At 38.2% G+C, this 14,911-nt stretch overlaps 1 protein-coding gene across 1 annotated transcript; it reads right to left on the reverse strand.

Moving 5' to 3' along the window:
* LOC109850493 (probable indole-3-pyruvate monooxygenase YUCCA3) lies at nt 12,182–14,263 on the reverse strand. The gene is made up of 3 exons (XM_020420507.1): nt 13,403–14,263; nt 12,954–13,325; nt 12,182–12,713 (listed from the first exon to the last, which is right to left on the reverse strand). The coding sequence occupies exons 1-3, from the start codon at nt 14,051–14,053 to the stop codon at nt 12,489–12,491; spliced, it is 1,248 nt and encodes a 415-aa protein (XP_020276096.1). The 5' UTR covers nt 14,054–14,263; the 3' UTR covers nt 12,182–12,488.

Here is a 14,911-nt window from a genome sequence, read left to right on the forward strand (position 1 = left end):
ATAGCCCCATAATCAAGCCACCTCCACTCCAATTGGCGAAACTCAGAGAGACCAACCGGATCTGGGAACCGAACAAATGAATCTCAATCAACTGCTAGGGGTTCAACTTCTAAATATCATCCATGTTTTGTCTGTGGGCTGACAGGACAGTCGAAAAATGGATGCTATGAAATTATCGGTTATCCGGATTGGTGGAAGGATACTCGCAACCACCAAAAAAATCAGACCACAGATGGAGGTAACAAACAGGCCTCAGGATTACTCACCACCATAGGTACATCTTGTTGGCCTTTTTGTTTTGATGATGATTTACAAATAATTTACCACTAATGTTGTTTGTCTAGTGTTTGTGCATTCCTATGTTTTGTAGACAAACAACGACAAATAATTTACCACTAATGTTGTTTGTCTAGTGTTTGTGCATTCCTATGTTTTGTAGACAAACAACGTAGTTGGTGTTTGTGCATTCCTATGTTTTGTAGACAAACAACGTAGTTGGAGGATGGATGGAATAGCGCTTCAACGTCGATATCAAATGGAGGTTGGCAGAATTGTGGAGTGAAGCATCATACAATTCAAGTTCAAGATCCAAGTTTAGCTTCATCCGCAACGTGTACCAAGTTGAGCTTATTGAAGATTAAGATCATAGCTTGGGTAATGTAGTTTTAGATTTTATATTATGTGTGTTATATACTCTAAGCTCAATATCTATACACACACATTTATTGGTTTCTTCATATATATATATATAATTATATATATACATAAGTTTTGGTTTCTATGCATATATATAATTATATATATACATACATGTGTTTTGAGTTCTTATGATTATATATATGAAATTATATAGTTCATATTTTCTATTGTGTTTTTGAAAACATTGCATAGAATATGCAATTTTATGAAAATATTGTATTCTTAGTTTATAGACTTCAATATCAGTTTATACATGTTTTACTAAGTCTATAAAAACATTTCACAAAGTTTCAAAAGTTGGTTTATGTCAAAACATCAAAATTCAAGTATCTCATACGACCGCACCGGTCGACCGATCATTTGTTCTTTCATCACCATGCAGCAGAGAGTTGGTCGGTCGACCGGTGCGGTCGACCGAGAGCTCCATCGGTCGACCGCACCGGTCGACCGACGATGATCCAGAACAGTTCATAGTGTTTTGTTCTCCATCGGTCGACCGACAGAATTTCTGGTCGACCGACAATAGATCCGTTGGCTTCCAATGGCTATTTCTCTGAGCTGTTTGCTGGGGCTGTTTTTATCTTTTGTTAGAGGTTTTGACTGAGATTTAGAGTGGGTATAAATACCCTATTGCTGTTCTCTTTCAACCCAACTAAGAGAATTGTTTAAACAAGTTTAAGGGTGTTTTGTGTTTGTTTAAAAGAGTGTTTAAGAGTTTTTGTTTGTGAAGCAAATTTCACAAGAGCAAGTGGAGATCATCCTTGGTGTTTGAGCATTCATTCTTCTCCCCACTCTCTTGTCATCTTTAGAGAAGTGTTTCTAAACTCATCTAGCAATTTATTATTTTGATTATAATTTCCATAAGCTAGATTTATATTGAGTTTAGTTTAATTGATTTTATTTATCTCTTTGTACACACACAACCATTGAGCTTATTGTATTTACATTCATAGTATAATTTAGGGTTGTGGGTTTGTGACATTGAGAGTGAGCTTAATTGAGTTCTCACCTTATTTTGAGAACAATCATTTGTCATAATTGTGCTTTATTGTGAGGATTCACTTGTAATACACTTGTACACCGAGAGAAGTGTGTGGTGAGAGACGGGGTCGAATCCAAGAGGAGTGGCGTCGGTTGACGTGCCTAGGGAGAGGTTGTAACCGAGCACTTGAGGAGGAGGACACGGGCTAGGACCAACACTTAGTGTGTGAGGTGTGATTACATAGTGATTGTATTGTGAGGTGTAAACGTTGTTCGGGTGAACGTAGAAAACCCGGTTGTGATAGTGGAGATCTCCTCGAGGTGAGGAGCGGAGACGTAGGTCGTGGGGACCGAACTCCGTAATCATATTGCTTGTTTGTGATTGCATTGGCGCACTTACTTTTATGTTCATATCTTATATCGCCTTTGTATATTGCTTGTTGATTATATTGCCCACTATCTAGTTTAGATTGTTTACCCTTGAGTTTATATATCCTTGCACATACATTGCCTATATCTCTTTGTTAGGATATATCTTGTTGTTCATATTGCTTATCCTAGCTCATATACATTGTTGTATTTCATACTTGCTAGGATAACTTATTAATTAAGTTTTAATTGGCATAAAATCGGATTAGATTAGCATAAGACCCTAATCACCCCCCCTCTAGGGTCTAACAATTGGTATCAGAGCTTGGTGCTCTTTGACTAACCGCCTTGAGTTAAAGATCCAAGTTATCTTATTGTGCTAATCTAATTTTGAGCTTTATTTGTATCTTGCTTGCCTTTTATATTATGGATATGCATGGTTTAGGTTATGCCATTAATATTGCTCCTAGATTAGATAATTTTTCCTATGCCCAATGGTGTGTTAGATTTAAACTTTTTGTTCAATCTAAACACTTTAATTTATGGGAAATTATAGATGATGCTTATATTGTGCCCACTTTGGAGAAATCCAAGTGGAATAAAAATAATCATCGTATGTTTACAATGAAAAATATTTTGTTAGAATATTTGCTAAATACTTTTAATTCATCTATGTCTAACAAGTTTGTTTATTTTGATAGTGCTTACAAACTTTGGAAATTTATAGAAGCACATCAAGGGGACTTGGAGGCGATCCGACAAGCTTTGGAGGATCCCGCTTTAAGTTCTAAAGGAGCTTCATGCATACGGCCACTAGGCGATAGCCCTAGTGAGGTTTGCGAGTTCGAACCCGATAATGATTTATCTAGTGATGAACTTGCTTGTGCTAGTGAAAAATTATTGCATGCCTTTAACAAATTGCAAAATGATTTTAATGATTTAAAAAACAAGCATGATAATTTAAAATCCGATCATGAGAAGCTAGTGTCCAAATTTGATGTCATTGAAAATGAAAATACTATGCTTAAAGAAAGCAATGACTTATTAAATTTGGAAAATGGAAATTTAATCTCATCTATTGCTAGCCTATCTCATGCTAAGATTGATGCCATGTTAGAAGTAGAGAACATAAAGAATGATACAACTTCTTTTATAAATGACTATTTATGTTCTACTTCTAAAAATGCATATGTGCCTAAAAATGAAGATTTGAATCTTATGAAAAATAGTATTTCATCCTTAGATTCAACTTTGAAAACATGCATTAATAATCATAAGAAGCTTATGGATATGTGTGCTAAGACTAAATCAAAATCATCCACTCATTATGCACACATGTATAGCAAAACTTATAAGTGTTCTATTTGCGGCCGTCAAGGTCATTTAGCTAAGTTTTGTTATGATGCACACAAACTAATTAAGAATTCTAATGCTCCTTGTGCATCTCATGTAGCTTCTTCATCTTGTACACTTACACATTCACATGCTCATTCTCACAAAGTTCATCATAAGCATGCTAGTGTGTTCAAGTGTGATCATTGTGGTCGTTTTGGTCATTTGGCCAAATATTGCTTTGATTTGAAAAGAAAATCTCATTTGACAAATGCTTCCAATAGACCACATGTTTTTAAATGTGATGTTTGTGGTAGGGTTGGACATCTTGCTAAATTTTGTTTTGATATACAAAAAGCTTCTAAATTGCAATATGTTCCAAATAGACCATTATTTAAGAATGTTTCTCATTTGTAAAATAATTTTAAAAGAAAATCTTTATTTGCAAATGATTCCCGGGCACGAGCTAATGGTCCATAAAAATAAATGGATCTCTTTCATTGTACAAATTGCAATCGGAATGGTCATTTGAATGAATATTGTTTTGACCATGTTAGTGCACCACATATACCTAAGAGGGTTCATAACCCTAAGGTTTTGAGCTTAAATGATAGGGATCATGTCCCTAAATCTTTTGGTACCTAAGAGGGTTCATAACCCTAAGGTTTTGAGCTTAAATGATAGGGATCATGTCCCTAAATCTTTTGGTACAAAGAGTTCTTGGGTACCAAAATAAATTTGATTTTCCAACTAAGAATTTTAATATTTTTATCCTTCTTTGTCTTGGTTTTGAAAATTATGCTTTGAAATCTTTTTATATGAAAACAATTTTTAATTGATAAAATCTTTTGTTTTCATGATTATTTGTTTTGTTTTGATGAGAGGTTTGTATTTATATAACCCCCCGGATTATTGGGTGTTTATTCCCAAATCATGTTTACCGGATGCTAAAATGTTCATATGGGTTAATACTAGCTCAAGAGCTAGATATAGTTGCCTCTCTTGATTTTTGAATCAATAAATCTATTTTTGATCTTTATGTTTTTGTTAATGAGACACTATTTTCATATTGACATATTTATATGTGTTCTCATTATCTTTTTATGTATGTGAGTTGTGTTTAGCATATTTTCCATCTATGCTTGCTCACATATGTTTGCCATGATCTTCATTTCATATATTCATGAGGCATTTTGATAGGGGGAGCAATCGGGAGCAATCCATGTACTTGTTTTATACTCACCCATGCTTATTGATAGGGGGAGCTTTCGCTCTCTTATTCTTTTTGTCCCCTTTTTTTGATGTTGTCAAAGGGGGAGAGTTTATATGCATGTGAATTATAATTTATATGTTTATATGCATGTGAATTATAATTTATATATTCATTTCCTCTCATGCATATATCCTTTTTGTAAATTGTTTGTCATCATCAAAAAGGAGGAGATTGTTGGCCTTCTTGTTTTGATGATGATTTACAAACAATTTACCACTAATGTTGTTTGTCTAGTGTTTGTGCATTCCTATGTATTGTAGACAAACAACGTAGTTGGAGGATGGATGGAATAGAGCTTCAACGATCATATCCAAAGGAGGTTGGCGAAATGTCGGAGTGAAGCAATGCACATTCAAGTCAGATCGAGTTCAAGCTTCATCCGCAAATATATCAAGTCAAGCCTATTGAAGATCAAGATCAAGCTTTGGTATATTTAGTTTAGGTTTTATATTATGTGTGTTAGATACTCTAAGCTCAATATCATATACACACACGTATTTGGTTTTCTTGCATATATATATATACATAAGTTTTGTTCTATGCATATAATAATTATATTATATAACATACATGTGTTTTGAGTTCTTATGATTATATATATGAAATTATATAGTTCATATTTCTATTGTGTTTTTGAAAACATTGCATAGAATATGCAATTGTAAAATATTGTATTCTTAGTTTGTAGACTTGAATATCAGTTTATACATGTTTTACTAAGTCTATAAAAACATTTCACAAAGTTTCAAAAGTTGGTTAATGTCAAAACATCAAAATTCAAGTATCTCATATTTTTATGTTTTGAACTATTTTGTAAAATGATGATATTTTTTATTTGGGAAGTCCTTTCTAATAACCAGTCACTGTAGTATGTTTATTATCATGTCTACAATCATTCCCCAAAGTTTTATATTTTGTAATTTATTTGATATTTTTAAACAGTATTTTAAAATCAGCAAATCAGATTTTCATATGTCAGTTTTCGGTCGACCGCACCGGTCGACCGATCATTTGTTCTTTCGTCACCATGCAGCAGAGAGTTGGTCGGTCGACCGTGCGGTCGCGACGAGCGCTCCATCGGTCGACCGCACCGGTCGACCGACGATGGTCCAGAACAGTCCTTCGAGTTTTTGTTCTCCATCGGTCGACCGACAGAATTTCCGGTCGAACGACAATAGATCCGTTGGCTTCCAACGGATATTTCTCTGAGCTGTTTGCTGGGGCTGTTTTTGTCTTTTGTTAGAGGTTTTGACTGAGATTTAGAGTGGGTATAAATACCCTATTGCTGTTCTCTTTTAACCCAACTAAGAGAATTGTTTAAACAAGTTTAAGGGTGTTTTGTGTTTGTTTAAAAGAGTGTTTAAGAGTTTTTGTTTGTGAAGCAACTTTCACAAGAGCAAGTGGAGATCATCCTTTGGTGTTTGAGCATTCACTCTTCTCCTACTCTCTTGTCATCTTTAGAGAAGTGTTTCTAAACTCATCTAGCAATTTATTATTTTGATTATAATTTCCATAAGCTAGATTTATATTGAGTTTAGTTTAATTTGATTTGATTTACTCTTTGTTTACACACACAACCATTGAGCTTATTGTATTTACATTCATAGTATAATTTGGGTTGTGGGGTTTGTGACTTAGAGTTGTGCTTAATTGAGTTCTCACCTTGTTAGAGAGAACAATCATTTGTTATATTGTGTCTAATTGTGAGGATTCACTTGTAATACACTTGTACGCCGAGAGAAGTGTGTGGTGAGAGACGGGGTCGAATCCAAGAGGAGTGGTGTCGGTTGACGTGCCTAGGGAGAGGTTGTAACTGAGCACTTGAGGAGGAGGACATGGGCTAGGACCAACACTTAGTGTGTGAGGTGTGATTGCATAGTGATTGTATTGTGAGGTGTAAACGTTGTTCGGGTGAACGTAGAAAACCCGGTTGTGATAGTAGAGATCTCCTCGAGGTGAGGAGCAGAGACGTAGGTCGTGGGGACCGAACTCCGTCATCATATTATTTGTTTGTGATTGCATTGGCGCACTTTCTTTTATGTTCATATCTTATATCGCCTTTGTATATTGCTTGTTGATTATATTGCCCACTATCTAGTTTAGATTGTTTACCCTTGAGTTTATATATCCTTGCACATACATTGCCTATATCTCTTTGTTAGGATATATCTTGTTGTTCATATTGCTTATCCTAGCTCATATACATTGTTGTATTTCATACTTGCTAGGATAACTTGTTAATATATTTTAATTAGCATTTAATCGGATTAGATTAGCATAAGACCCTAATCACCCCCCTCTAGGGTCTAACACATCTGGTAAAGCTTTACATTCTGTCTCTATTTTGAATAATACATGGGTGATTGATTCTGGTGTCACTGATCATATGACATCTAATTCAAAAATGATTACTAGTATTACCCCCCATCATATCAGACTTTTGTTTCCACACCAAAAAAATCAGACCACAGATGGAGGTAACAAACATGCCTCAGGATTACTCACCACCATAGGTACATCTGGTAAAGCTTTACATTCTGTCTCTATTTTGAATAATACATGGGTGATTGATTCTGGTGTCACTGATCATATGACATCAAATTCAAAAATGATTACTAGTATTACCCCCATCATATCAGACTTTTGTTTCCACAACTAACGGTGCTCCAGTTCCCGTTATGGGAAAAGGACCCGTTAATCTATCAAACACCAGGAACCTTACCTCTGTCCTAGTAGTACCATCCTTAGATTATAACATATTATCTATTTCTCAAATAACTAATGCTTTACATTGTGTTGTTATCTTCTGGCCTTCTCATTGTATTTTTAAGGATATACAGACGAAGAGGATGATTGGTTATGGCGTTAGGCGTGAAAAGTTGTACTACCTGGACCTGGAGTTGAAGAGCACAACCCTGAACACTAGTACCCCTAGGAAGAAAATTACAGATGATCTTTGGCCATGGCATCGTCGGTTAGGTCACGCATCGTTTGGCTACTTAAAGAAACTATTTCCCCGTTTATTTAATAAAGTTGATTGTTCTGTTTTTCATTGTAAGATTTGTGAACTGTCTAAAAGTCATCGAACTTCCTTTAAACCTTCAATGAATAAAAGTTTAGTTCCATTTAATTCATTCTGATGTATGGGGTCCCTCTCATGTTTTATCTTTAAGTGGTATACGGTGGTTTGTCACATTTATTGATGATTGCACTCGAATGACATTGGTGTGTCCTATGAAGTCCAAGGGTGAAGTTAGTAGTTTGTTTCAGAAATTTCATAAACAGATCAGTACACAGTATAACGCTACCTGATACGGACAGTCCCCCATCGGAAGACCCGAAACATAATGCATCTCGTGCAAGGCCAACCCTAGCTCACCACCGCTGGTCAGGAAGGTGTTGCTATCGGGCATATAAGTCTCCAGCAAAGCCAAGAAATGGCGACAGCTAACTGGGATTCCGTACATAGTAGCTCGTATGGGTGCATATAACCCACTACTCTTCAGATCCCTCTCCCAGCGCGCCAAGACGAAATCAGTCATGCGCGCCCACCACCCTTTGGCTAGTGAGGAAGCCCAGCCATAGCATCTGGGCTCTGGTGGAGGTAATCGCCTCCCCAGAAGAGCCAGACGATTACCCACAGTAGAGGCAGCTGCTGACGTCTCACCTGGGGGTGCAGTATCAAGGCCCGTGATCCCTGGGCAAAGACCACGAATATGGTGATACCCGCCAGAACCAGGGGTCTTAGAATGAGAGGTATATCCACACGGGACTCGCTCAGCATCCTTAGTAAGATCCCAGGACATCTGTCGCCTCACGGCCTGTCTCCTCAAATGGGTAAAAGAATATTGGCGGGGAATTGATGGAATGTATAAAAGAGCTCCTCCATCAAGAGTCAGCCAGTGCTCCTCTCCAAGAGTCAGTATAGCGGGGTCCTCGACATGATCCCCGAACAAGAAGCTCGGCTTCTGTAAAGCCTGAGTGGAAGTAGAATCAGCGGTAAAAGTGGCGTCTGTGATAAGCTGGCGCAAGCAATGGCGCCCTCCTTCCCGTACTAAACGGCAGGAATCGTCAGAACAATCCTGGTCAAACCGTGGGAATGGGCTAATGACTTGCCCAATGGAAGTGGAGAAAAAAACCTCCCGGCTACAACCGGCATTGGGTGAAGTTAGTAGTTTGTTTCAGAAATTTCATAAACAGATCAGTACACAGTATAACGCTACCATTCGAGTTCTTCGCAGTGATAATAGCGGTGAATATATTGGTACCGAATTACAGGCATATTTCAAACTTCATGGCATTGTTCATCAGACTACCTGCACATATACCCCTCAACAAAATAGGGTTGCTGAATGAAAAAATCACCATTTGTTAGAAGTTGTTCGGGCATCACTAATCAGGGCAAAGACACCTGCATCTTATTGGTGTGAAGCCCTCTCCTCGGATGCTTATTTGGTGAATCGCATCCCCTCCGCCATTCTTGACTTTCAGACACCCTTCAACGTCTTAACTAAACTTGCCTCAGCACCTACCATACCAAATCTTCCTCCCCAGGTGTTCGGATGTGTTACATTTGTTCACTTACCAAAGAAGCAACAGAACAAGCTCGAACCTCGCGCCCTCAAGTGTATTTTTGTCGGGTATACCTCATCCTAAAAAGGTTATCGGTGTTATCATCCTCCCACACAGAAAATGTTTGTCACCATGGATGTGACATTTCATGAAGATACTATGTACTTTGAACGGGCTGAACTTCAGGAGGAGCATTATAAGGAAGTTCGGTTATTTGGAAATACTAGTGAGGAAGAGATAAGATCAATAGAAGTGCTCCTAACTTTGACTTCAAGTCCAACATCGGCAACTGAGACAATCGAAGTAATGCCATTTCCTGATATGGCAACAGCAAAAACCCTGCCGAATAAAGTTGTGCAGTCCCCGCCTGACTCGAATAACCAATCGTCCACTTCAGATATCCCTGAAATTGAGTCCTCCCATGTATCACCTTCTTCTATTCCTAGAAAACAACTTCCCAATCGAGCAAATAGAGGTGTACCCAAACCCACATATGATCCAGACTTTATAAGTAAAGCCAAATATCCTATGAGTAATTATGTGTCTTATGATCAGTTAACTTCATCTAACAAATCCTTTGTGAATCAATTATCTTCTGTATCTATTCCTAACAGTGTGTAGGAAGCTTTATGTAATCCAAAATGGAAATCAGCGATGGGCGAGGAGATGAAGTCATTATTAAAAAATGACACATGGGAATTAACCGAGTTACCAGTAAGAAAGAAGAGGGTGGGATGCAAATGGGTGTACACTATGAAATTCAAAGTAGATGGAACAATTGAAAGATTCAAAGAGAGACTAGTTGCAAAAGGCTACACACAGACACACAGGATTGATTATTTGGAGACATTCGTACCCGTGGCAAAGATCAATATCGTGCGGGTGTTACTCTCATTAGCTACTAATTTGGACTAGCCTCTACAACAATTTGATGTAAAAAATGCTTTCCTACATGGAGAGTTAGAGGAGGAGGTGTATATGGAGTTCCCACCTGGATATGCTTTCCTACATGGAGAGTTAGAGGAGGAGGTGTATATGGAGTTCCCACCTGGATATAAGATCCCGATTGAGCATACAAAGGAGGTGTATATGGAGTTCCCACCTGGATATAAGATCCCGATTGAGCATACAAATAAAGTCTGCAAGTTGAAAAAATCCTTGTATGGACTAAAGCAATCCCCCAGAGCCTAGTTTGGGAGATTCACGGGATCGATGCGAAAGTTCGGGTATAGTCAGAGTAATTCTGATCATACTTTGTTTTTGAAGAAGAGTCATGGGAAGATTACGGCACTTATCATCTATGTCTATGACATGGTCCTCACAGGAAATGACCCTCATGAACAACAGGCATTGAAGAACCACCTATCTCAGGAGTTCAAAATGAAAGACCTTGGGGACTTTGTATTTTCTGGGGATCGATGTGTCTAGGTCATCGAAAGGCATCTTCCTATCTCAGAAGAAATATACCCTAGATTTACTAAATAAAACTGGGATGTCTGCTTGTCAACCATCAGAGACTCCAATGGAAGGAGTGAAGTTGGAAGTTGAAACAGATCAAGTGCCCGTCGATAAAGGACGCTATCAGAGATTAGTGGGGAAATTGATGTATCTGGCACATACAAGGCCTGATATATCATATGAATTGAGTACCGTCAGTCAGTTCATGCATAATCCAGGGGAGAAGTATATGCAGGTAGTTATGAAGATCATCAGGTATCTTAAGGTAGCTCCTGGAAAAGGAATCATGTTTCAAAGAAATGAGGACTTCCTGAAGGTTGAAGGATATACTGATGCTAATTGGGCGAGAAATATATGTGATCAAATGTCTACATCAGGGTACTTCACATTTGTAGGGGGAAAATTGGTCACTTGGAGGAGTAAGAAGCAAAATATGGTATTCCGATCAAGCGCAAAAGCATAATATAGAGGAATGGCAGTCAGTATCCAAGAGTTATTGTGGTTAAAATTACTACTGACAGATCTAGGTTTCCCTCCAAAAGAACCTATGATGCTATACTGTGATAACAAAGCAGCATGCGATATCGCACATAATCCAGTTCAGCATGATAGGACAAAGCATGTAGAAGTAGACATGTTCTTCATCAAAGAAAAGTTAGAAGAGAAAGTCATTTCCGTCCCTCATGTACACTCGGAAGATCAGTTAGCTGACATACTCACCAAGGTAGTAACGAGGAAGATATTTGCCAAGTTGATTAGCAAGTTAGGCATGTTTGATATATGTGTGCCAACTTGAGGGGGAGTATTATAGATATATATGGTATAGTTGACTATCACTATGATTCCTAGAATCATGAGATATTATTATTACTTCCTTGTATAGCTCCTTCTCTCCCTATATAAGGGACCATTGTATTCTTTCATTGATCAAGAAAATATCACAACATTCTCTCAATATTCCTTCTCTATACTCGTCAACACTAGAGAATTACAAATTACTTCTAACATAGATGTCGTAAGTGAAATTCTTTTGACCCTCTTTAGGGAGTCTGTCTGCAAGGTGTAGTAAGTTCAATTTGCAGACAATATCCACATTTAAACTTAGAATATATAGCTCTTGGACTTTATCATAATTTTGGAGTTTTAATGCAGTGGTAATGACTTTAAGATGATACTAGAGTCACTCAGACTAACATCACAATTGACATGAATTTAAAACTGACTCAAGAAGAAAAAAGATATTATTGTGTGAGTCTGAGTTTGGCCCATGAAAAGACTCTCAACTTGTAGGAACATGGTAGGGTATAGAATTATGATCTTCACCACACAACTTTGGAGTTTTGACATAACAGAAAAGACTTCAAGAATATATATTAACCCTTTTCTTTTAATGACATATTAGTTGTGATTTGGATAGTTACTAATGTTGTAGGATGTCAGCCTGACGACTGTCAACTTCAATCTGTCTGTCTTGATGAATCTATCAAATATACACCAACAAAGAATCAATGGTCTTTCCAAGAAATCATGCTTTAAATCATTGTACAAAAGGTCAACAAAAGTTAAACAAAGATCAAACAAAATAAGAAAAACGTAGAAAAAGTAAAGGTAAAGAAAACAAGAAAAGCCTCATCATCATCTTTTTTTTTTCTCCCTTTTCTCTGTACACATAAAGCCCATTCCTTTTGCAAAACTTGGGCTCCATTGAGAGCGGGCTGCCTCCTTTCTTAGTAGTTATTGTGAGGGGGGGTCAATCTTACATTATTTTACACATAACAAGGATCACAACTTTGGCAAATTTGTATCACATTTGAGACATGCATCTCCTATGACAAGCAATTATGTGCTTTGCTTGCCTTGTCTCCTCCTTCCAAACTTTGCCGATGTCCTCTGCTATCCTCACTGCATCTAAAGAAGCACCAGAGAGCCCTCTCCTCGTAAACCCAACTGCATATAATCCTGACTTCCCTTTCCATCCGTTAGGAAATTGTTCTTTAGGAAACCCATCTTTGTTAAAGAAGTCACTTCCCTGAGAAAATACACAAAAAACCCATGTCAACTAATTAACTTAACTAAATTAACTGTCATGTTTACTTTAAAAAAAAGGATTAACTGCGGACGGACACCCTATGGTTCTATTGCTAAATTTTTAAGATCTTTTATCCTTCAGAGAGAGCGAGATAATTGTTTTCTGACAAATGGAACTGCATGGCGCCTATCCGCAATTGGATGATAGTATAATGGGAAAAAAAACAAAAATGTAAATTACCTGAAGCCAAGATGGGACGTTGCTACTATACCCAGTTGCAAAAATAACGGAATCTACATCGAGTACTCTTCCATCGACAAGCTCGACCTTTCCAGGAGAAAATTTCTTGATTCCAGGCACAATTTTGATCTCCTCTGATCTGATCCTTTTCAGAGCTCCAATGTCTAAAACAGGGGTTTTTCCCTGTGTGTTCTTGAGCTCTAAAGGCCCAATATCTGGCCTTTTGAGCCCATATTTCTCTACGTTGCCGAGCACAATCCTAGCCAGGGCCAGCACAATTTTATCGGCAAACTTCACCGGAAGCCACTTCATCAGCGTAACAGCCAGCTCGAAAGTCGACTTCCCAAGAATTTCCCTCGGCAATACGTGAACCTGAAAGAGCAACTCAATCAATACTGTAAATTTTATTACGGAAGAGAAAACTACACACGGGATGAATATTTACTTACCGAGTCACGAACAACCATGGAAGGCCGAGAATTGTGCAGACAGAGATCTAAGCAGAGCTCCATGCCAGAATTTCCACAGCCAACAACAAGAACTTTCTTCCCTTCGAAGTCTTTACCTGACTTATAATCGCAAGCGTGCATTTTTAACCCACCAAAGTCCCTGATTCCTTCGAATTCAGGAATCAAACTCTCTGCATTTTCTCCGGTAGCAACTACGAGCCACTGGCAAATGTACTCAACCTCAGTCTTTTTACTCACAGTCCTCACTCTCCAAATCCCCCCAACTTCATCGTACTTGGCCGATATCACTGTTTCATTGAACTGAGGGTTGAGATCAAACTTAGTTGCGTAGGACTCTAGGTATTCAATGAACTGGTCTTTTGATGGGTACTCAGGGTAGTTTTCAGGAAATGGGAGTTTAGGTAACTGGCAGAATTTTCTGGGTAAGTGGAGTTTCAGGCGATCGTAAGTCCGTTTCTGCCAGAGTGAGGCGATGCAGTCTGACCGCTCGAGGATGACGAAAGGGACGCCGTGCTCCTTCAGGCAGGCTCCAACGGCGAGGCCCGATGGACCTGCGCCGATTATAAGTGGGCCGTTTACCCAAATGCACCGGCCCGAGAATAGCTCATCAGTATCAGAGGCACAAGCCATGATCAAAGGCTAGAGAGGGAGAGAAAGGAAGAGCGCTAGAGAGAGAGAGAGAGAGAGAGAGAGAGAGGTTGATATTGATGAGGAAGTGAAAGAGAAAGGATATGGGTATAAATAGAGGAGGGTGCCATGAAAGAGCATGTGAGGGGGGTTTTGGGGGTCAGTCTCAAATGATAAGCATAGCAGTCAAGCTCAACTGTTTAATAAAATTGCAATATTTAATCATGATTTTATAAGAATCTTGAGGTTTTATGTAAGTTTCAGATTCAAAAATGGAATCTGCCCCCAGTTTGTTAGCATACAGATGGGAACTCAGAATCCAAGCACACAGAGTCAAAAGGAATTTGATACCAAGCATTAGATGACAATATTTGTATGGCCTCATCTCTACTTTTCTGCGCCTAGATCTTCACCATATTCAGGGAACAATTACCAATTTAGTGGCACATTTTTTGGTTTTTTTTAATTTTATTTTATTGATGCTGGTAGGCTGTCTAAAAATTACTACAGATGGCTAATTCCCACCAAACACTGATAATGGAAGTTACAATTCGACGACTTCCATAAGGCTACAATTTGGAGACTTTCACGACAATCAACGAATGTTACAATTCAACGAACTTCACAACAACCGATGGAAGTTCTGATTCAACAGCCTTCACAATCATCAACAAGAATTACAACTGACAACTCTCACATTCCAAGGAGCCGAGATGAAGATTATAATCTTTACAACACTCTAAACAAAGAGACTACAAATCAATAGTCTCTTCAACTCAGAACACAGAGTTCGCCTATGCGTTTCAAGAATAAAACGCAAAGCTCACTTCTGCGTTGCAAACAACAAAAACGCAGGGCTCA

This window comes from Asparagus officinalis, chromosome 7 (assembly GCF_001876935.1).
Source record: "Asparagus officinalis chromosome 7, Aspof.V1, whole genome shotgun sequence".
NCBI lineage: Eukaryota > Viridiplantae > Streptophyta > Magnoliopsida > Asparagales > Asparagaceae > Asparagus > Asparagus officinalis.

Coding starts and splice junctions, on each gene's coding strand:
- LOC109850493 (XM_020420507.1), bottom strand. CDS start 14,053: ATGGCTTGTGCCTCTGATACTGATGAGCTATTCTCGGGCCGGTGCATT. Junction 13,326..13,402: donor CCATGGTTGTTCGTGACTCG/GTAAGTAAATAT, acceptor TTGCTCTTTCAG/GTTCACGTATTGCCGAGGGA. Junction 12,714..12,953: donor ACGTCCCATCTTGGCTTCAG/GTAATTTACATT, acceptor GTATTTTCTCAG/GGAAGTGACTTCTTTAACAA.